This window comes from Pseudorca crassidens, chromosome 3, assembly GCF_039906515.1.
Source record: "Pseudorca crassidens isolate mPseCra1 chromosome 3, mPseCra1.hap1, whole genome shotgun sequence".
Classification (NCBI taxonomy): domain Eukaryota; kingdom Metazoa; phylum Chordata; class Mammalia; order Artiodactyla; family Delphinidae; genus Pseudorca; species Pseudorca crassidens.
This window is the reverse complement of record NC_090298.1, coordinates 27,350,590-27,373,633: the sequence shown is the minus strand read 5'-3', so window position 1 is coordinate 27,373,633 and position 23,044 is coordinate 27,350,590. Positions and strand designations below refer to the sequence as shown.

Sequence of the window (23,044 nt, the reverse complement as noted above, 5' to 3'; positions counted from 1 at the left end):
CTCCATTTTTGTATGTATTTAAAATTCCCCATAATAAACATTTTCTTAATTCCCTAAATGAATATCCCAAGTCCGGAAAATTGTGGAAAACTTTCCACAGTAGCTTCTATAAGAACATATGAAAATACATAATCATAAGGTCAACATTCATGTTTTGTCCAGTCCAGTTCTGTTTTCTGTCACTGAACTAAATTCATTTTTAATTTTTAAATGAATAAGTCTTTAAAGGTATTTGTATATCGCCAATATCAACTTTAAAGAATAGGGCCTCACACCAAAAGATCAACACACTCTGAATCCCATTTGGGATCCAGCATAATGAACTGATCTAAATCATTCTGGAACCCATGTTAAGACAGCCTTTGGAAAATATGCAAGTAATGAGTTTCATATGCTTACTAACTACCAGGAAAAATAGTCATTCCTTGTCATTATCCTGAAAGTATCCCTTCAGGTCTACTGCTTGAGAATTCAGTTAAGTCTTCAGATTTCAAGAAATGCCCCATGGTCTTCACAAGGTTGGATGGTGCAACATTTCAAAGAGATGGATCTTTTTAAGTCTATTTCGTAAGAAAATTGTTTCACTCCCTTGGGCAATTAAAAGATACTCTATTTCTTTCTAAAAACATTTAGGGCTAACATATTCTACTAATGTGAGGAGACTCGTTTCTCTTAAGAAAGTTACCAGAACTATGCAGAGTACTCTAGATGCAGATGTATCATGATTTTGAATCATGGATAGAATGACACTGAGTTTCATAAATATATTGGCCACAATACAAGAGAGACCCTTGGGTACACATCTTAGGGAGCTGCATCATGTTAACCTCACAGGCATTCTTAACAGCCTAAAAGGATTACAGAATCACAAGTTTACAACTCGAAGGGAATTTACAGCTCATATAGTCCAACCAGCATATTGTGTAAATGAGAAGCTGAAGCCTGTAATGGTTGCCTGATTCACTCAACGTTGCACAGATAGTAAGAACAGAGCTGCGACTGGAGCTCAAATCTCCTGGCTCCAAATCAGTACCTGCGTCATCAGTGTTGATCTGTCTATCAAGCAAGGCACCTCCTTAAAGACCAAACTCACACCCAAGGATAGAGCATCAATATGAGTTCTCTAACACGTATAAGATTTCCAAGATGTTATATGCACATCAAGAGAGAGAAAAGAAGAACGAAGAAGTTTGCGCTAGCAAACACATTTTTAATTACCTGTCAGGAAAGTATAATCAAAGGAGGCTCCAGGTTCCCTTTAAAACAATGTAAATTGACCAAAAGGCTTAATCTGTTTAAGCCCACTGCTCGTAAGGTCAATTCATCATTATTTAAGGATCTGCTATATCTTTCTTAAGAGCTGAGGCACAGAACTTAAAGGGGAAAAATCCGAATCAGAGGCTCTGTTCTCAAAGAACTAAGACGTCAATAATTCTACGTCAAATATCACTGTCATCTGACGCAAGGACCCTCCCTCACTCCCAGGGCATAATGAATGCATTAAGGTTGGCAGTCAGCTCACATTCTTCCTCTCCACCCACATTATTGCATTCATACTGAACCATTTCAATCTCCCTGTGCATTATCCATTCATTGAACATTGAACACTTCTTCTCCACTGAACTTCATCAATTCACTCTCATGCACATACCCTAGGCCAAAGCTTCTCAGAACTATGCACACAGTTCACCTGCAAATCTTGTTCAAATGCAGATTCTGATTCAGCAGGTCTGAGGGATAGAGCACTACACCTCCTCATTTCTACAGTCTCCCAGGTGATGCTGGTGCCACTGGTCCATAGACCACCCTTTGAGTAGCAAAGATCTTATCATCACCCAGAACTGCTCTACTTTCAAAATCCTTGAAAATCTCTTTTTGACTACAGTCTCCTACTTTCTACTTTCTTCTGCATGCAGAATAAGTTCTTTGAACTCGGAGCTCCATCCTCCTTGACTCCCCCTCTAGGCTTGGTCCAGCAGAGCTCAGAATGGAGCAGTTCTGAATGAAAGGATAAGGCAGGTAGACACAGTGTTATTCAGGCAGAGGTGCCAATGGGCAATTGGAACTTGGGGTCTGCCACTCAAAGACAGGCTGGAGTTGGAGATAGAAATTTAAGTGTTATCCACATCAAGATGAACATCCCACCCAGGCGAGTGGATGTGCTGCCCAGAAAGTGTTTAGAGAAGAAAAAGGGCCAAGGAAAGAATCTGGGAAACACTAATATTTGTGGAGCAAGTGGAAAAGGGGAGTCATGAAAGGAGACCAGGAAAGTCTACAATGTAGGCAGAGAGCTTAGACACGGTGGTGTCTTGGCAGCCAAGGGAGGAGCAAATTTCAAAAAAGAGAGACCTTTCCAAACTCCTCCTCTACAAAAATCCCCTCATTCAAGGCAGGTGATTTTGCTCACTATTCCCTAAATGTGTCTACTGCCTCCTTCTTCTAAGCTGGGATTCCCTATATTAACCTCTCTGAGGAGGCTCTTCTGCACCCACCTCTTCTTACCCATCCTTCAAGAGCCACCCACACAAGTGATGAATTGTCCTCACAAGACACAATGCCTTGCCTGAAGGAGGTGCTCAGTAAGTGTGCAATGGCGGGCACACAGGTTCAATGAACAACCGTCTGCAGGCTTAACTGTATGCCTGGTGATACATAGGGTCAAATGATCAACAAAAACACATGTGCATCTAGAGGGCATATGTGCTGTATCTGAAATCTGTTCTACCCAAGAAATTCTTAGACATAGGGCTACCATAAATATACTGCTGAGTATATTTCAGTCACTGCTGAGTTACGAAAAGAGAAAATGGCCCCAAATTGAAATGAATGTAGTTTGTAGAGCAACGATGGGCAAATTAGAGTGCCGATCTGATGCAGGACTATTTACTAATAAATGAAATCTCTTTAAGATCTTTAGGATAGGGTAAAAACAAAGCTGGCTGACTTTAGTGATTTAGTAATTATCCCACATAGAGATAACGGTAAAGGGAATAATACAGGTCCCCAAATTTAGGCCAGTTGTTAAATTGTTCATTATACACACACAAATTCTCTGCTCACCTCCTCCCTATCTGTAAACCACAGTCTGTGGGAGCAAGATTTTTAGAACCAGGACTTCCCTGGTGGTGCAGTGGTTAAGAATCCGCCTGCCAATGCAGGGGACATGGGTTCGATCCGTGGTCCGGGAAGATCCCACGTGCCTCACAGCAAGGAAGCCCGTGCGCCACAACTACTGAGCCTGCGCTCTAGAGCCCGTGAACCACAACTACTGAGCCCGTGTGCCACAACTACTGAAGGCTGTGCGCCTGGAGCCCGTGTTCCGCAACAAGAGAAGCCACCGCGATGAGAAGCCCGCGCAATGAAGAGTAGCACCCACTCGCCACAACTAGGGAAAGCCTGCGCGCAGCAATGAAGACCCCACGCAGCCAAAAATAAATAAATAAAATTTTGTAAAAAAAAGAAGAGCGAGGGACACGGTGGCTGATGCCTCTTGTTTTAAAAAAAGAAAAAAAAAGATTTTTAGAACCTTATAAAATGAAGCAAGTTCTCTCCAGGGGGGAAATCAGATGATAAAGACTAATCCAAAATAATTTCCTACAGCTTAAGTCACTTTCGAATTTCATAACCAGGAAGGGGTTGAGCCCCCAGCAATATATTATTCTAGTTCCTCCCTTTTAACAATTGGCTGGACCCCAGAAAGGATGCCATTTGACACTGCTGCTGCACACTGCTCACAGGGCCACGGAGATGCTCTGCTCTCTGCAGCTGGGGCTGTTTTCTTCGGACACTATCAGTCAAAGCGCTTAAGCTTCGAAAACCCCTTTACAATCATTCTTCATAACTTCCAAGAGCAACCTGGTGTGGTTTTCTCCATTTTACAGATTAACGTCTTCGGCACACAAGGTGGCACACCCCCGGGTCGCCGATTGTTTTAATGCCTATCAATTAACATTTACTGAACCACTACCTTGGGCTCCTCCGCCATATCCACTCACACGGACAGAAGCATCAATGGCCAGGCCTTATGAACCCAACTCTGCCCATGGACTTTTAAAACTGTGGCTGCAGTCAGCATCAAACACCAAGAGTCCTCTGTTAGTGCAGCGGCCAACGAAGCCGACGGGGCCCATCGGCCTCCCTCCCCTCTTCCAAGCTGGAAGGCTGAACACATGGGCACTCCTTTCTGGTTCCTGTCAAATTATGGGAAATGAAGCCATTTTGCTGCTGCTCTATTAGTAAAATGCAAAGCTTCACGTAAGTTTAGAAAGTACCATGCTGCTCTAGCCACAGGGCGGCCCGACTAAATAAATGTTTCCTGAGCAGAGCTCTCTGGCAGAAAGACTAAAGCCTGGCATTTGAAAGGCTCACTCATCTCCTCCACGGAACAGAAAAGTATCACCTTTAGGTTTACTTATGTTGCCTTCCTTTTCCATTGAAATGAAATATCCTGGTAAAGCTAATCTACTGAACCCCCAATATCTTTGTGGAAATGAGTTCCTCACCAAGTGGAGAAAGAAGGCTGCTGAGGCCCCCAGAGCACAGAGATGTTGGAAGGGAGGAGAAAGGCAGAAAAAAGAACTCTGAGCTTTCATCCTCTCCAGTTTTGCCCCATGCTCCTTCACTTATGCTAATGGGTATAACTGTTCGAGCTGATGTATGTTCTTTCTGCAAGCTGAACTGGTAATGCATCTCTAGTCCATATTTTAAGTGACCTGACTCTTCTAGAAAGAATGTGCTTCTGCTGTAAAGAGTTTGGCCAAATGCGTGAAACGCCCTTCTACTCCATTCAGTGACGATACAGGAAGAAAAACAAAGGAAAATAGCTTGGCTTTTGGATTGTGAAACTTATTTCCACACTGCATTGCTATTTTAGTCATGCGCATTTGAGTACATTGTCACCATTATTGCAAAATAGCTTTCTAACTGAAACTACATCACTGCATATAATGGAAAAAAAAATGCAGTGATTGTCTTTTGAAAGGTCAAAATGAAGTCTACTGCTTGGAAAAATCATTTCCAAGTGGGGTGCTGTGGATTCTCCTTGAACATTTTCCACTTGCACCAGTTCAACAGCATTTTTGCAATTAATAAATCCACACCTGCCAATATGTAGAAATCACAAGTAAATGGATACCTATTTACAATCAAACAAAAATACTTTAGCCAGGAGATTCCCAAGTTGTTTTACTATTCTAATTTAGCACAACTAAAGCTATTTAAAAGTTACAGAAATAAACAATTTTAAAACATTTTTCCCTTTTATGTCAAGAAAGTGAAATTGATGTATTTTTTTTAGATTTCGGTACATCTTTCTTTAAATGTGTTTTGAAAGCCGACTGGTATTTCTTTAGCTAGCAAATAAAAGAATGGCTTTTAAAAAGCCATTCCTCTTGCAGTCCTTATTCTGCCTGATTACATCTTCCTAATAAAACTAATCTTATTAATATGTTGGTATGTGAACACATTACTTTTCTCTTGTTAAAAGCCAACTTGTGGTTTGCTTTGAGTCTTTCAAATACAATTAGCAAAGCCCTCCAGTGCCGGAAAGGGCCTTTTCATTTGGACAAATTATTCCCTGGCTGACTTTAAAGAAAAGGGGGTGAGGGCCCAGGGCAGGGTGGTGTTGGGGGTACTCTCCTATTCTGATGCAGCTCTGGCAGACACAAAAGGCTGCCTGTGCACACCCTCACCAGAAGTGGGGCAAATACTGCTTGCGTCCGCTGCATTTTTTTTTTCTCTTTCATTGGTTTTACTGAAGAGCTAACTGAAAATTTTCAGTAAGAGTATCCAGTTCCGGGCTTCCCTGGTGGCGCAGTGGTTGGGAGTCCGCCTGCCGATGCAGTGGACACGGGTTCGTGCCCCGGTCCGGGAGGATCCCACATGCCGTGGAGCGGCTGGGCCCGTGAGCCATGGCCGCTGGGCCTGCGCGTCCGGAGCCTGTGCTCCGCAGCGGGAGAGGCCACAGCAGTGAGAGGCCCGCGTACCGCCAAAAAAAAAAAAAAAAAAGAGTATCCAGTTCCAATTAAATGATAGTATATAAGACAATAAGGGGGGAAGTGCCCGGCCAAGATTTCACTGATGAGCTGATAACTTCTCAACTGATAACACCTCCCACACTGCATCTGTGGAAAACCAGTGTCAAAACACAAGCTGGATTAGACAGCTTTACTGCTGGGCCTTCCCCTCATTGAAGGAAATGAGAGTGTTGTTTCTCAACATTTTGGACTTTCCAAAATGTAATGCCTGGCCTATCTAAACAATGACTTATTAAACCTTGTCTCTTTTCAAATACTGTGGCTAGATAAGCTGCAGGCTCCAGGCTCCCATTTGGTTTTCGAGTGTCAGAGGGAAACCTGGGAGGGAGGGATGGCCCAATACACATCCCACCTCCCTAACAATTCTGCTGTGCATCAGACACTGCCGGAATATTTGTTTAATTAGTTAAATTTTCAACTTTTAAATAAGGAGAAAAAACAAGCTATGGGTGGCCTGCTAACCTCAAATGAGCAAATATCCAAGGTTATAAAATCACCTCCTGCTCAGAATACCTGGTTAGAAATAAAAACAGCATTTACCAAATTCTACCCCAAGTCAAGAACAGAGGTCGCATTAAGAAGTATGAAACTGAATTTGAAAGCCAGAGTACCAAGGGTGCAGCATTATTTCATTAAAAAAATGGACTCTGCACATTCTCTATAACTAAAACACCTTTCTTTAACAACAACATCAAAAAGCCATCGCTGAGATTAACTGGAGAAATACTTTTTTAAAAAATGCATCTAAACCACTCTTAAAAACCAGGCTCTAATTTTGTGTTTGCAAAACGACACTTGCAGCTGGATCCCTGCAAATGCAAATTGGACGCAGAACATTGCAATTACTTAGTTTGTGTACACAAAGATGAGTTTTGCATATACAAAGGGTTTCAGGCTGCAGAACGGTGACCAGTCTGGAGCTGAAGAAAAGTTGGTCCTTTGTATTTTAAAGCTGGAGTAATGAAAATTTCCAAGAGACTTTTATGATATAATGTTATAAGCAGCAGAATACTTTACTGGAATAAAATTCTCCTAAAATGCAGGTGGGTGGGTTGTGATGATTGTTACATTGTGATTTTTCAATAAAGGGTAAGTAAATTCCATATCCAGATATTGACAATGAAATAACAACATCTAAATTAAGACTAAAGTTAGAAAAACACTTTCAACATATAATAACAGAAACCTGGGAATGGGAAAGCCCCTTGAGGCGGTGGCCCCAATCTCTGGTTTTACAACAGAGGAAGCCCTAAGAAGTAAAGGGACCCAGCCAAGGGCCTTCTCAGCCCAAGTCCAGGGTCAGGAGCGCTGCCTTCTCTCCTACAGCTCCTTTCCCAGCTGGATTGCCTTTGGTTCTAGAATAATGCTGTCTGCAACATTGGAGATTACTAGGGAACAGATCCTCTTCAGAGGAGATGGTCTCTACTACCCAAGGTTGCACTGGAAGGTGACTGAGTCCCATGTTGGAACCCTCTATACAAGTTTATGTCTTCCAATGTTTTCACTTTTTTCTGAAGTATTTTGTTGTACAATAAGAGAGTCCTAAGAGATTCTAGAAAGGGTGCAAAATTGCTACCACTGCATTGTGATAAATTACAAATAACCCACCAGGACACAAACAGGTCCCATTATTTTTATGTAAATATTCCATTTTTTAACCTTAAAACTTAGCTTTTTAAAAAATCCACGTTAAAACCTAAACTTCTACTTACACTGGCACCAGGATTCCTAGATGATATTCCTATACGTGTTCCTTTTTCCAATGACACTGGCATAAGAGCTGTATTAGAAGAAACAGTTTAGCCCTGGACACAGAGTAAAATAAAGTCTTCATACACTAGTACGACAAACCTGTAAAAGAACAAGCCTTTTCTTAGTGAGTATATATTATTGTTCATGTGTGTTGCTTCTGTACAACTGCTTTTGAAGAATCACAGAGGGCAGGCATATCTGTGAGGGTAAGAAAGAAAGCACTGAGCTAATAAATCAAGATTAAGTAGCCACTAGAAGAGAAGCTGTAACCAAGTGGGAATTTCTAAAGAAGCAAGAGCATTCTGGACTAAAAGAAATACACTGACCCCCTCTCTCAAACACACACTCTGTCTCTCCCTTCCTCTTCCTTCTTTGCTTTGAATGTAACCAGATCACCACAACCACCACCACCCCCAAAAAATAAAGATGGCGCCACCATCTCTGCATACTTGCCTGGTACTGAGAGACTTCAGTAAGTCACAACCATTGAAACATACATTCCCTGCAAAATCCCCACTAAAATGACAATGAAATTTTTAAGATGTAAGTTTACCAGTTGAAAGAGTACAGGAAGGAAATAGTAGATGAGGAAAGTCAAAAAAAGTTTGGAAGTTGGAAAGGGGTAGGTGACTCAACAGACCTGAGAAACCTAAATCCAAGTGTGCATGGGAGCGTGACAGGGAATTCCAACAAGAAGCAAAGAACTCCAGTCCAGAGGCTCTAACCTGGAGACACTAGTTACCTCTGGAGGCAGGGATGCAGTGGGGTTGGAAATACTGGGATTAGTTGAAAATCTGTACAAGAAGCACTTAAATGTCAGATCCCCCCACCCCCAAGCCTTAAACAGAGAAGAAACTGTCCCTTCCTATCCAGGCAGAAGACAGGAGATTTATTGTCTGAATATGTTGACACGAAGATCCGACTGGGAGGGTACAAGGCACAGCTGGAGATTGGGTGAAGCATAATACTGAAAATTGAGGTGTAGGTGAAAAGTCCTCAATCCTAAAGGTGAGAGTCCCCCCTTTCTAGGCTCCCAGAATGTAGGGCAGGCTTATGACTCTCAAGAAGTTATTTGGAGGAGAATTATTTATTGAAACTGACCAGCCTAAGAGAAACAACCCTCACATAATCATATTTGGGATAACCCTTTGAAAAAGCCAACTTGACATGTTATCACCCTACAATAAAGTCCACCACTAGACAAGTTCCCATGCACACAGAACTTAGATAAGGATTACCAACAGTTTAAGAAAAGCTTATAATATGAAAGAGAAAGAATTCAAAATGAATCTTTTTAGAAAGGAATTTGAAAGAAATAGGCAAGCAGGAAGTAAAAGAAAACTTTAAAAAAATCTCAACAAAGATGAAATATCTGCAATTATATGAAGCACCTTTATTATATGTGCCCTTAGAAAGAAAAAATTATGACAGCCCACCAATTATAAAATGAATCTCAACTTTAGATAAGTTAAAATGTGAACGAAGTATATTCTAGAACTGATGAAAGAGTATACTCAGGAAAAGAAGATATTGCATCCAGGAAACAAGGTCAGTGTGTTATTTTTTAAAAAGAGAACAAAAAAGAGGTCTTGTAAATTAAAAATATGATATCAAAAATTAAAAATTCAGTAGACAGGTTGGAAGATAAAGTTGTGGCAATCACAGAAAATAAAAGAAGTTGGAAGAGTTGAAAAAATGGAGGAACCCAAGGAGAAACACTTCGAGACACATATTAATCAAACTAAGAAAAATTAAATTCAAAACAAACAAAAACAAACCCAAAACAATAAAGAAAATGGTAATAGGAACATACATATTGATAATTACCTTAAATGTAAACAGATTATATGCTCCAACCAAAAGACACAGACTGGCCAAACGGATACAAAAACAAGACCTATATATATGCTGCCTGCAAGAGACCCACTTCAGACCTAGGGACACATACAGGCAAAGTGAGGGGATGGAAAAAGATATTCCATGCAAATGGAAATCAAAAGAAAGCTGGAGTAGCAATACTCATATCAGATAAACTAGACTTTAAAATAAAGACTGTCACAGAGACAAGGAAGGACACTACATAATGATCGAGGGATCCATCCAAGAAGACATAACAATTATAAATATTTATGAACGCAACATAGGAGCACCTCAATACATAAGGCAAATGCTAACAGCCATGAAAGAAGAAATTGACAGTAACACAATAATAGTGGGGGACTTTAACACCTCACTTACACCAACGGACAGATCATCCAGACAGAAAATAAATAAGGAAACACAAGCTTTAAATGACACAATAGACCAGATAGATTTAATTGACATTTATAGGACATTCCATCCCAAAACAGCAGAATACACTTTCTTCTCAAGTGCACACAGAACATTCTCCAGGATAGATCATATCTTGGGTCACAAATGAAGTTTCAGTAAATTTCTCCTCTCTCAGCAGGAGAAAATTGAAATCATATCAAGCATCTTTTCTGACCACAACACTGTGAGATTAGAAATCAATTACAGGAAAAAAAAAACTGTAAAAAAACACAAACACATAGAGACTAAACAATATGCTACTAAATAGCCAAGAGATCACTGAAGAAATCAAAGACGAAATCAAAAATTATATACAAACAAATGACAATGAAAACACGATGACCCAAAACCTATGGGGTGCAGCAAAAGCAGTCCTAAGAGGGAAGATTAGAGCAATTCAATCCTACCTCAAGAAACAAGAAAAATCTCAAATAAACAACCTAACCTTACACCTAAAGCAATTAGAGAAAAAGAACAAACAAAACCCAAAGTTAGTAGAAGGAAACAAATCATCAAAATCAGAGCAGAAATTAATGAAATAGAAACAAAGAAAACAATAGCAAAAATCAATGAAACTAAAAGCTGGTTCTTTTTATTCTTCAATTTATTAATATGGTGTATCACATTGATTGATTTGCATATACTGAAGAATCCTTGTACCCCTGTCCTTCAAAACTAAGGTGAAATTCAACAAAGAAGGAGATTTGATATCCAAGAAAAAGAGGATCCAGTACAGGAGAGAACTAAAGGTTGATACTGAAGAAAGCAATTACTCTAAACTAGAGCAGGAAGACAAAGGGGGGAAAAAAGAAACGTCATTATCCAAAATTTTTGGCTGAGGGAATAAGAAAGAAATAGTGAGAATTACATGGAAGCAAATAAAAAACCAAGGAAATTACTAACTGCAGAAAAAACAAAAAGCTAGGCAGGAAAACAAATGTAATCATAGAACACTACATGATTCAGTTGTAAATACATATACATATATATGCAGTCATAATAATAAAAGCTCTATTTTTTTAGCTTCAAATTTTATTTTGTGACTATACCTTTAACTAAAAATTATGTCACAAAATATTGGGAGGATGGGAGGAAAAAGTATTGGTAGAGGAAGAGTGTATAAAGGAGCTAAATCTTTTTCCATTTTACAAAATCACAAAATAATATCAAAATTTTTAATATTCAAAACATCAATATAGATAAGCTATTTTAGAAATACAAAGGGAAACAGCAGAGGCCAATAAAAACGTTAAGGATTATGGCCTCCAAAGAATGGCAGTCAGGAGTGGAGAAGAGCAGAATGGGAGACTTGTGTTTGCCTTAACTCTCAGAGTATTATGAATTCATTTTTAATTCAGTGTGGGTCTTCTTTCATTGTATTCAATCTAGAAAATCATGTATCGTTTTGATTTAAACAACTACAACATCAAGGAAAGAGGGTGAGCTTCACCCAAGGGCAGAGCCAACTGTTAAAGGGCCAGCCAGTGAATGGGTCTCAGAAGTGCCAAACACAATAGGAGAATGGGGCAAAGCCAAGAGTGGGATTTACAGGACCGAGAAGTCAGAGCAGCTGCCAGAGGGGAAAAGAGGTCTCCAACACTGGCTCAGTCTAAACTGAGAAATAGTAGCTGGGACAAAGTTAAGTCTACCTCTTAAAGATCTCATGTGAAAACACTGGTAGTTGTAAAGACTGGACTGACGCCCTAGTTCAGAATGAAGGAATAAATAAATGAATTAGTATCTCTTTCATCTCAGAAATAAAACTAATGGTTTTAGAATATAAGATTAAAAAATGTTAGCGCATTCAGGTGTCTCTTCATTTTCTTCCAGGGGAGTGATTTTTCAATGCAGTCCTGCTTGCACAATGTTGTACCCTATCCGTAGGAATAAATAGGGCTTGGGACAGTAACTGGTCAAACGGTATGCTGACTAACTCTGGTCTAGTTCAATGATTCTTACCTTTTTGTGACATGGACCCCATTAAAAATCAGATGAAGGGTGCTGGCCCCTCTCTCCAGAAATATACACACGTGCCCTTACGTACAAACTTTTGCACAGAATTGTAAAGAGTTAATGCACCCTAACTCAGGAAACCCTCATCCACTTAAAGAGGTCATGGAGAGTTGGATGAATTTGGAGGGAGCCTCCTACTAACGAACTAAGTGAACCCACTCCACCGTGTTTGATTTCATTTCTCTAGAAACATGGGTATTTTCACACATGTGCCACATTTGGTCTACTGCAAGATAAACTGTCCAGACTTGCGTGAATGCCATCAGTGTGTCAGAGTGCTGACACTGAAGTGCATGATGTGTCCAATCTGTGCTGGCACAGGAATGCAGCTCTGTAGCCTCCCAGAGCTCATGGCCGTGGATATTTATGTACTTGCTCAAGTATTTTTAGGTGATGAAGATCCCACCCAAGATGGGACCATTACATGGTCCAGGATCAAGTTCACAGCCATGGTCCCTGGGGTGCTCAATAAACAGCATCTGCTGATTTAGGAAATGGTGGTTTACACTTCAGAAGAAAACAGGCAGAATAGATCGCTGCAGATGGAGAGGAGACGGAGTCCTAGCCGGACTTTGTCAAGTATGTGAAAGAGTAAAGAGAAACTGATATGTTAAAAGTGTGTGTTTGGGCAGGCAGGGGGCAGGAAAAGGAAGGAAGCGCTCCTGCCTGTGCCGCCTGCCGGGCTCGCTTGTAGGGCCTGAGACACTTAATCTTCGGGTCATGGGTTTGCCCCCATATGGGGCACATTGTTGTTAAAAAGGTCAGACTGATGTAGTGGATAAAGAAAGCCACTGACCAGGAGTCAGGGGATGCAACTAATCTTGGCTTGGCCACCACACAGCGCATTCTAAAACCAAATACCAGTGCTCTAGAATTGGAACAATTCGGTGGCAGAGGCCAAACAGCTCCATCCAGACACCCTGGAGTGAGAGCCACTGCACATGTGGGCGACCCAATATAAACCACCAGAGAGCGTCCAGTAATGACTCCGGGAACCCGGCAAGTAACATGACTAAAAAGAAGCTGGAGGACTTCCCTGGTGGCGCAGTGGTTGAGAGTCCGCCTGCCGATGCAGGGGACACGGGTTCGTGCCCCGGTCCGGGAGGATCCCGCGTGCCGCGGAGCGTCTGGGCCCGTGAGCCATGGCCGCTGAGCCGGCGCGTCCGGAGCCTGTGCTCCGCAATGGGAGAGGCCACAACAGTGAGAGGCCCGCGTACCGCTAAAAAAAAAAAGAAGCTGGAGAATCTGGGCATCGCTCTAGAGATCGATGGGCTGGAGAAGAAGCTGTCACGTTGGAGGGACCTGGAGGCTGTGAACTCCAGGCTCTACGGGGCGGAGCTGGGCTCAGAGGCCAGGAGGTTTCTGGAGAAGGAGAAAAGCAGCCCGATGAACAAAGCCTCCGACTATGAGAAGGAGCTGCAGCTGCTTCGGCAGGAGAACCGGAAAACATGCTGCTGTCGGTGGCCATCTTCCTCCTTCGGACCCTCATCGACGCCTACTGGACCCTGTGAGCCTGAGATTTCTCCAGTCAGCACAGGCTTCCCCTCAGCGCCGTGGTCATGGCCAAGCAGGCCCGTCAAGCCTCAAGAGGGCCAAGGTACAAGGGCCATTTCTGCCTGACCCAGACGTCGCAGCAGGGCCTCCTGTCGGCCCAGCCCCTCTCGCCTCCCGTTCCTGCTGTGGGGCTTGAGTCTCCAGAAGGACTTTGTGCTGGCTTAGCCCAAGGGAAAGGCAGTAAAGACCACCCTGGCTGCAAGACAAAACCCCACCAGAGGAGACTAGACAGACACTTGGCAAGCACTTGTCTGAGCCACGCTGGGAGTCCCACTGATAGATATCAGTGGCCTCTCCAGTGGGGCTTTACTTCTAACTTCAGATTTCTGATGCCGCCCACTAGAAGGTCTTCAGAATCCCCACTGTAAAAACCAATTACTACCCCCCAGTACCATCTCCCACAGTATAAGTGGATCTGAACTCCTGGCTTTGTGTACCTGGTAAGGTCTAAGCACAGGACTCTGTCACCACCCAGCATTGTTGTACTGACTGCAATATAGCGGTTACATTTGGAAAAGTCACCTCACCTCCCTGGGCCTCAGTTTTCACCACTGTACAGGAAGGGGCTTGGATTTGATGTCTTCTGGTCCAGTAATAACCCCAAATAATAAGCATAATAATAATAGATTACATTTATCGGCTGCGTCCTATGTGCCGAGCATACAGTAAGGGGGATGCAAGAGTGAACGGAAACAGACATGGTTGCTGCTCTCATGGAACTTACTGTCTGGCAAAAGAGGCCAACGTTAACTTAAAAAAATCCCACACATAGACATGTGGTTACAACCAGAGAGGCATGCTATGATAGAAAGGAGCGGAGTGTGTGAGACTCGTCTGGAGTGTCAGGAAAAAACATCCTGAGAGAGTGGTATTTGAGTTAACTTCTGAAGGATGAGCAGGGGTGCTGGGGAGAACGCTGACATGCAGAAGCCTTATAAACATTGGTTACGTTGGCCTGGAATATGAGAAACAAAAGTAAGAGAAATCATGGCTACCATGTATTGAATATTTACTTAGTGCTTGGCACTGTGTTCAATATTATTTATATACAATGCTTGAGTTCTTTCAGTGACCTTGTCAGTTAAAAATTATTTAGCCCCATTTTAGAGTCAGTAAACTAAGGCACAGTTTCAGAAACATGCTCAAGACCAAAACAGTAAGACGCAGAGCTAGGTCTGTGAAACCCCACGCCTGCACACTTCACCATCAGGCTATACCATGTCCCAATATAATGGGCCCTATTAAAAGATGATGCATCAGAATAGATAAGGTTTCCACCAGGTTCACTAGTAAAAGGACAAATATACTTTTAAAAATACTATTATAGTACCCAAAGGAATGGCGGAGACGCTGTCCTAGATACATGTGGTAATAATGAGACAATTACAGTACGTGCAACACCCAGAGCCCCAATGATAGCCCAGCCCTAAGCAATCCTATTTTCCATCGCATCGCACACGTGTACCCGCCCAACTACCCACCAGAGATGAGTGACACAGGAGTGGACTTCCAACCTAGAGAGCCTAATCTACAGGCTGCCAATAGCCTTTGAGACCACCCAGCATGGAAATCTCCACCAAGGCAAACTTGTACAGGTTCGACCACAATTATATTCTCCAAGATATGAACTGGGAAATAGAGGAGTTTAAGACTTGGTATAGAGAGAGAGCAGAGTTATTCCAGGAGTGCAGAGATTATTAAAGTTAGAAAACTTTAGTAATGAAGGTGGTTCAAAGATACAAATGTCCAATTATAAGATAAATATCAATACATTCCAGGGATGAGATGTACAGCAAGATGACCATAGTCAACAATACTGTATTGTATATTTGAAAGTTACTAAGATAGTAGATTTTTATAGTTCTCATCACCAGAAAAAAAATTTGTTTGTAACTATGTGAGATGATCAATGTTAACCAAACTTATTGTGATGATCATTTCTCAATATATACAAATATCAAATCCTTATGTTGTACTTACACTTATACAATGTTATATGTCAGTTATATCTCAATAAAACTGGGGTTCAGGGGGAAAAGCCTGGTAATGCAACTCACCACATTATAACAGAATAAAGAAAAAAATCTGATTATTTCAATAGATATAGAAAACGCATTTGATAATATTCAAACACCCCAACCTACACAGGTGATAAAATTCCACAGAACTGAATACCCACACACATGCACATACACACATAAGTACAAACAAAATTGAGGAAATGTGAGTAAAATTAGTGCATTGTATCAGTGTCAATATCCTGGTTGTGATCTTACATATAGTTTTCCAAAATGTTACCACTGGGGAAAACTAGGCACTATATACGAGGAATGTCTCCATATTGCATCTTAAAACTGCATGTGGGCTTCCCTGGTGGCGCAGTGGTTGAGAGTCTGCCCGCCGATGCAGGGGACACGGGTTCGTGCCCCGGTCCGGGAAGATCCCACATGCCGCGGAGCGGCTGGGCCCGTGAGCCATGGCCGCTGAGCCTGCGCGTCCGGAGCCTGTGCTCAGCAACGGGAGAGGCCACGACAGTGAGAGGCCCGCATACCACAAAAAAAAAAAAAAAAAAAAAAAAAAAAAACTGCATGTAAATTTGCACTCATCTCAGTTAAAAAGTCACTTTAAAAAAAGAGAAGGCAAGAATTGGAGAGGAAGGTAGGGAGAAAGAGAGAAGGAGAGAGAGAACAAGAGAGGGGGAGAAACAAAGCAACATTAATAACAAAATTTGGTAAATTTAAAATATATAATAATAATTTTATTAAAAAATACCATTGCCATTCCATCCTTCTAATGTTTCAGTATAGCCTTATAAAATTTTTTAAGCTCCAAATTTTTGCATCTTGAGAAGATCCCAAGCTTTCCAAAGACGCCAACCACATGCTAGTCTGATGACTGTGATACTAGCATACATGACATGGGGTCAAGGATATCATTTAGTTTACAATGCCTACAATCAAAAGCTGTGTCCTGACATAGAGAACAGAAATGTGGTTGCCAAGGGGGAGGGGGGTGGGGGAGGGATGGAGTGGGAGTTTGGGGTTAGCAGATGCAAACTAGTATATATAGGATGGATAAACAACAAGGTCTTACTGTATGGCACAGGGAACTATATTCAATATCCTGTGATAAACCATAATGGAAAAGAACATGAAAAAGAATATATATATGTATAACTGAATCACTTTGCTGTACAGCAGAAATTAACACAACATTGTAAATCAGCTATACTTCAATTAAGAAAAAACCTGTGTCCAGATCCTTTCCTAATCTACATTATGTGAATCTTTATGTTTTCTGTGCTATTTTTGTTTCAGTTATCCTAATAAAGGGTATCATTTTGCCAGAACAGAACCTCACCAACAAATAAAAACAAATAAAAGAGAACTTCCACATCTAATAAAGACTCTTTCCCCAAAACCCCACAGTAAACATCACACTTAAATGGTGATGTGAACAGATATGAAATCTGTTACATGCTGTTCACTTTAAAGTTCAGAACAAGGCACGGATGCCCACTACCGCTACTTATATTCAATACTGTATTGGGATCCTAGCCAGTATCATTAAAAGTTTTAATTTAATTAATTATACTTAATTTAATAGACAATGTAATTAAATATCTCTTGATTAAGCATACTTAAAAGAAGAACTGAAAAGAAACAAAACTGTTACTGTTCACAGGTCTTGTGGTTGTTTAGAAAATGCATGGTAAAACTTTAGAGCAGAGTCCACCCAAGTTGCTGGATTTGAGATCCAGTAACAAGGACTGAAGAGCTCACGATGGGTGTCACTAACAGAAATTCTAAGTAGATGAGACAACCCATGAGTTGTCTCAACCCATGAGAAGCAGCAAGAATGAGGAAAGAGCTGAGGCTTAGGATGAAGACCACCAAGCCTTGTTACTCCGCTCCAGCATCTCCCACTGCAGGAGATCAAGCTCTAGCCTCCGCGAGGCCCCGTATCTCCCTCTTCCACGATACTCACCACAACCACCTGTCTAAACTAACCTGATAAACGGCTGCAGTGGCACTCAAAAGAGCACAGCTAAAACACACATAACTACGAAAGACAGAATAAGTCATTATGAGGAGCTCCAATTTCTACATTATCATTTTTAGTTATGTATAAAATCCGTTTTAATGATCCCACCATCAGAGGGAAGCGATATTGTAATCTACAACTACAAATAATCTCTAAAGCAGCAGTATTGGATTTGGAATGTGTTATGGATCTCTGGAGTAGGTACACCTTCCAGGGAGATTTTGCCTAGACTACCATTAAAATAAGATTTAACATTCTGAACACAGGATAACTAATGACCAAGAAGATGTACCTGATAGTGCAATGGAATGCCAACTTTCGCCCACTAAGTATCATCATGTTGGACGACCTGTACTGAAATACTTGAACTTCAACAACCTTAGGAAAGAGGTTAGACAAAAGGACACCATTTCTGAGTTTTTAAACCAGAAAATTAATATGAACCCAGTAAAGTAAAGTAACATACAGTGGCATAGGTATAAGACTTGGATGTTTTCAATATTGACACAGGCCACCTCTGGCAGAACTACTGAAGAGAACTACAATGTCCTTTGTGTCCTTTCACATTCCTGAGGCAAAAGATTCGGATGATGACAACACTATCATAGGTTTCTGCAAATTGGGCTCTACTTCTTTCATAATTAAGAACACCCTGTCCAACATGACAGCCACTGGCCACTTATTGCTACTGAGCACTTGAACTGAATTAAGATACTCTGTAAGGGTAAACTACACACTGGATTTCAAAGACTTCATACAAGAAAAAAATATATACAATCTCAGTCATAATTTTACACTGATTAAATGTTGAAATGATTTTTTTCTATTTAAGTGAAATAAAATGTATTATTAAAATTAATTTCATCTGTTTTTTTTAAACTTTTTCTAATGTGGCTACTAAAAACTTTTTAATTACATTTGTGGCTCACATTACATATCTAGAAGACAGTGTTAATTTAGAAAGTCAAAAGGTATTTTAAATGATACGTGTATAATATATAAATCGCATTTAAGACATTAATGCATGTTTATAAGACACTTTGTATGTCATTTGGTAGCAAATTCCTATAAAGATAGGCATGATCTTATAACAATAGTACAAAAGAGGCACCATTCGTTGAGTTCCAACTTTTTGACCTGACAGTGCTAAAGACTTCAGCTAGATTATCTGTAACCCTCCCATCCTCATCTGAATGAGGGAGACTGAGGAATCTGCCCCAGATCACACAGCTAGGTGTCCCTCTACTTAATCCTGAGCCTGGCCTGAGCTCCTGACTCCAGTCCACTCTTGGAATAGGCATGAGTAACAACCTCACTAATGGTGTGCGACACTCTGGAATACTTCAGTAGGGAACAGCCTGCAGCAGAAGGAGGCGACAACACGGCCACAAAAGAGAGAAGCAGACTGGCCACGAAGCTAAGACAGATTACCAAAAGAAGGAGCCTTCTAAAATCCAAAATACCTTCCTCACCAAGCTCTGGAAAAATCAGGCATGCAAAACTTTGGCAATCCTTCATCCGTCTTCTCCCCCAACACGCTCCTAGCAGAATAGGTGATGGAAGTCTCCAGGTCTCTGCTCAGAATGACCACAAGTACCCACAGAAAGCAATTTCCCTTCCTTCAGCAGCGGGCAAAGTGTAAGTGAAGCGTGGGGTGATGGGCGCCTGGTGGGGAGGAGGGAGGAGAGCTGGCCAGAAAAAAAAAAAAAAAAAAACACAGGAAGCAAGAGTGACATTCAGACGAGAACCTAGGAATGGTTCAGAACAGGACGCTTTATCACACCTGATTTAATTCGAAGACTGTTTTCAGGATGCGAAGGTCTAGACTCATAATCAGTTACTTACGTAATCCTCCTCACTGAGCCCTTGCTTCTCAACAGAACTTTTCACCTCCATGGAAAACTTCTCAAACTCAGGTTTCACTGTCCTCAGTAGAGTGATTGTTTGGAGGGATGAGTACGCCTGCTTAGCTTCAAAGTCGTGTTTGTCTCCTCTCTTCCATGAGCCATCTCCTACGGGAGAAGGAAAAATATTTACAATTCCAAGCCAGTCACCATAAAGGGGCCATTCTCCCTTTCCAACTGCGAAGTGTCTCTACATGTTTCTTTTGGTGGCTGGGGCAGGAGGTATTGTCACAAGTTTTGCACTTGGATAGAAAGTGACAATGTCAAGATCCTCAAAGGAGAAGAACACGTGTTCCTTTGAAATGTGAGGCAGAAACAAAAGCACTGTTGGGTTCATTGCCTTATAATAACCCTGTAACTAATTTTCAGCCCCCAAGAATTGCAGCACTGCAGGAGTAAGCAGTAGGTCTATTCCTTTCCATTCACACTTAGTTTTTAATATTTTTTAATCAACTGTGGAGGTCAACCAAGATGTTACTGCGCTACAGTAAACCCGACACTATGTAGATGTGGAAGGCAGGGATGGCTATGTACGACAACACGAGTATTATAAAGTTGGTGCTAAAAGGAAAAGGTTTGAGGGCTTCCCTGGTGGCGCAGTGGTTGAGAGTCCGCCTGCTGATGCAGGGGACGCAGGTTCGTGCCCCGGTCCGGAAAGATCCCACATGCCGCCGAGCGGCTAGGCCCGTGAGTCATGGCCGCTGAGCTTGCGCGTCCGGAGCCTGTGCTCCGCAACGGGAGAGACCCCAACAGTGAGAGGACCGCGTACCGCAAAAAAAAAAAAAAAAGGTTTGAGATTATTGATATTTCTTGAAATGTTTCTCGAATCTCTTCAGACTGAAAAGTAGCTTAGGTGAACTTGAGGATTTATATCTCTCTAGTGCTGGCAACATCAAAAAGATTATTTATTGGACAAGTCGATCTGTGCATCAATAGTAATAAAATAAAAATTGCTAACATTTATTGAGTGTATATATATATATATGTATATATATATTATAGTAAAAGCTTAGTTATTGAACACTTTATATTTATAAACTCATTTAATCCTCACAAGATCCCGTGACTGTGGGTACAATTATCCTCTCTATTTTACAGATGAGGAAACTGCGGCATTCAGAAGCTGGGTACCCCGCTGCTTCACAGCTCTCCCTTTCACAAAAGCAAAGGCAAATTACATGGATAAGAATCATTCCTCTTCTCTTTCTTATTTCATTTTTGAGAAAACATGTGGCTTGCAGGACCCCAAAAGGAAACATGGACCTCTAACTTTTGACCATAATAATAATAATTCTGTGAATTATCATTATGAGTTCTTGAGATCTCTGCAAATACAACAAGGCATTCAACCAGCTGGAGTCCAACATCACAGTCATTTGTTTGCCCTGAGCCCAGAGTCCAGTGCAGATGCCCAGAGCCCAGCGGCTAAGAGAAGATGCTTCTGGAATGTGCAGCCAGGGCTCCATGGCCCTTGCGCTACTCTTACAGAAAAAGTTCAGTTAGGAGCTGGTGGTTTTGGAATTTCTATCATAGCTTAAATCAGACAAACATGGATTAACTGAACTACGTGCAAGTTTCTGTGACAGCCAGCACAGTGGGCACCATAAATGTTTTGAACAGTCTCCACCACTTCAAGAGGGGAATTTAGAGATGGGCATGTAAACACCTGAAGTCATTACAGGGTAACAGTTAGCTTACTATGCGGGGCGGGCGGTGGTACATGGAAACCACGCAGAGTACAGAGGAAGAGGTAACCAGCTCCAAAGAGGGAAATTTCATGCCAGGAGGAGGCATCAGCCTGGCCCTAAATGTGTGAATAGGATTTTAATAAGAGGAGAAGGGGATGGAAAAGCATGCTTGGCAGAATCTACGGCACGGGCAGAGGTGCAAATGTGCATGACATCCAGTGGGCAGCTGGGAACCTCTGTCTGGAGCATGAGAAAAGGCAGAGACGAAGAATTTGTTTGTGGAGGCATCTGTTTAATCATAATCCTAAAAATAGCAGCCATTTATTAATTGCTTAGTATGTGCCAGGGAGCTGTTAAAAGATAAATAAGACAGAGTCAAGGACAGAATTCATTAAGGGCTCGATCCATTCGCAATGAGCACAAGAGTAAATTTCAAGCCACTGAACAAAACTTGATGAAGTCCTCCTCCTCCATTATGAAACCTCCTAAACCCCAGGGAGGCCACAGCTATGCCGGCGCTTGCTCAGAGGGCAAGTGAGCTGTGTGACACTGTCATCCGCCAGGGCCAACCCCTCTGGGTGCTGAAGACATGGACAACGCAGCCTTCTGTCAAGAGGCCAAATCCATTTGCCAGCAAGACCCCAAATTCTAAGAATGTCCATCTTCAACCCATGAAGGAACCCATTTCTTCTAGGTGTGCAATCCACATGTATTGATTCTTTTTTAATTGACTCGAGGTATCAAGAATCAGCAGGAATGGTGTTTCTTAGGCAATGAGGGTCAGAGTTTCTCGGCTTTGAGTAAGAGAACCCTCCAGGCACAAGAAAGGAAATAACCCTATAGGGTATTATGCTGTGTAATTCACATAGAACTGGAAACAGCAACTATCTTAGTTACTAATATGGAAAAAACTTTTTTTTTTAATCTTGAAAGAAGTGAAATACGGTACAATAAATCTGTCTACCACAATCTAAAAGGTAATGATCTTGGGGTTTCGTTTTCTAGAAAAAAAGAAGGGACTTCCCTGGCGGTCCAGTGGTCAGGGGGCATGGGTTTGAATCCCTGGTCGAGGAACTAAGATCCCACACTACCGTGTGGCATGGCCAAAAAATAAAAACAAACAAAAATTTTAAAAAAGAAAGAAAGAAGAGTGGAAACAAAAGTGCTTAGTAAATGTAAGCCAAACTAAATAGATATCTAGTCACAACCATAACCGATACTATGACTTCCTGCTTTGTGTGTGTTTCTTATTGTACTGTGTCAGTAACCTCTCAGGGCCACTGAACCCTAGGAAAAGCAGAGGTCGGCTTGGCATGATGCCCCATCAGTGGGGACAAGTTTAATTCAGCAGACACTGGGTGCCTCTGGAGATCTACGAGCGGAACAGAAGAATGACATGATCAGACTCATGCCTTGGGAAATAGCAATGGATTAGACTGGGAGACGCTGAGGGTTCACAGCCACAGTAACCCAGGCAAGGGGTTACCAGAGGTTATATGTGGGAAGTCACACCCCCCAAAAAATTGAACATGGCTCTCCAGGTGGTTAGAATTACAGGCATCTTTTCTTTTCTTTTCTTTTTTTATGTGTTTTTCTGACTTTAGCAAATTTTCAGCAGTATATTTACTGCTTTTATAATCATAAAAAGAGGGAGGGCCCTTGAGAATGAATGCAGAGGGCTGTGCAAGAGGAATCTGAAGACTCTACAAGAGTGAGGGAGTGAACGACAGCCGAGAGGTAC

At 41.6% G+C, this 23,044-nt stretch overlaps 1 protein-coding gene, 1 long non-coding RNA gene and 1 pseudogene across 3 annotated transcripts in view; 1 reads left to right on the top strand and 2 right to left on the bottom strand.

Annotated features, from left to right (window-relative positions):
* The window catches only part of LOC137221185 (uncharacterized), a 386,417-nt gene that overhangs the window by 24,584 nt on the left and 338,789 nt on the right, over positions 1-23,044 (bottom strand). The window lies entirely within an intron of this gene.
* Positions 1-23,044, bottom strand: part of NPR3 (natriuretic peptide receptor 3) — a 63,446-nt gene that overhangs the window by 19,410 nt on the left and 20,992 nt on the right. For both annotated transcript variants that reach the window (XM_067730472.1, XM_067730473.1), the window contains exon 3: positions 19,557-19,723. In XM_067730472.1, the coding sequence (XP_067586573.1) occupies positions 19,557-19,723 (167 nt within the window). The remainder of the gene's footprint in view (positions 1-19,556; positions 19,724-23,044) is intronic.
* On the top strand, positions 13,163-13,737 carry LOC137221183 (coiled-coil domain-containing protein 167-like; annotated as a pseudogene).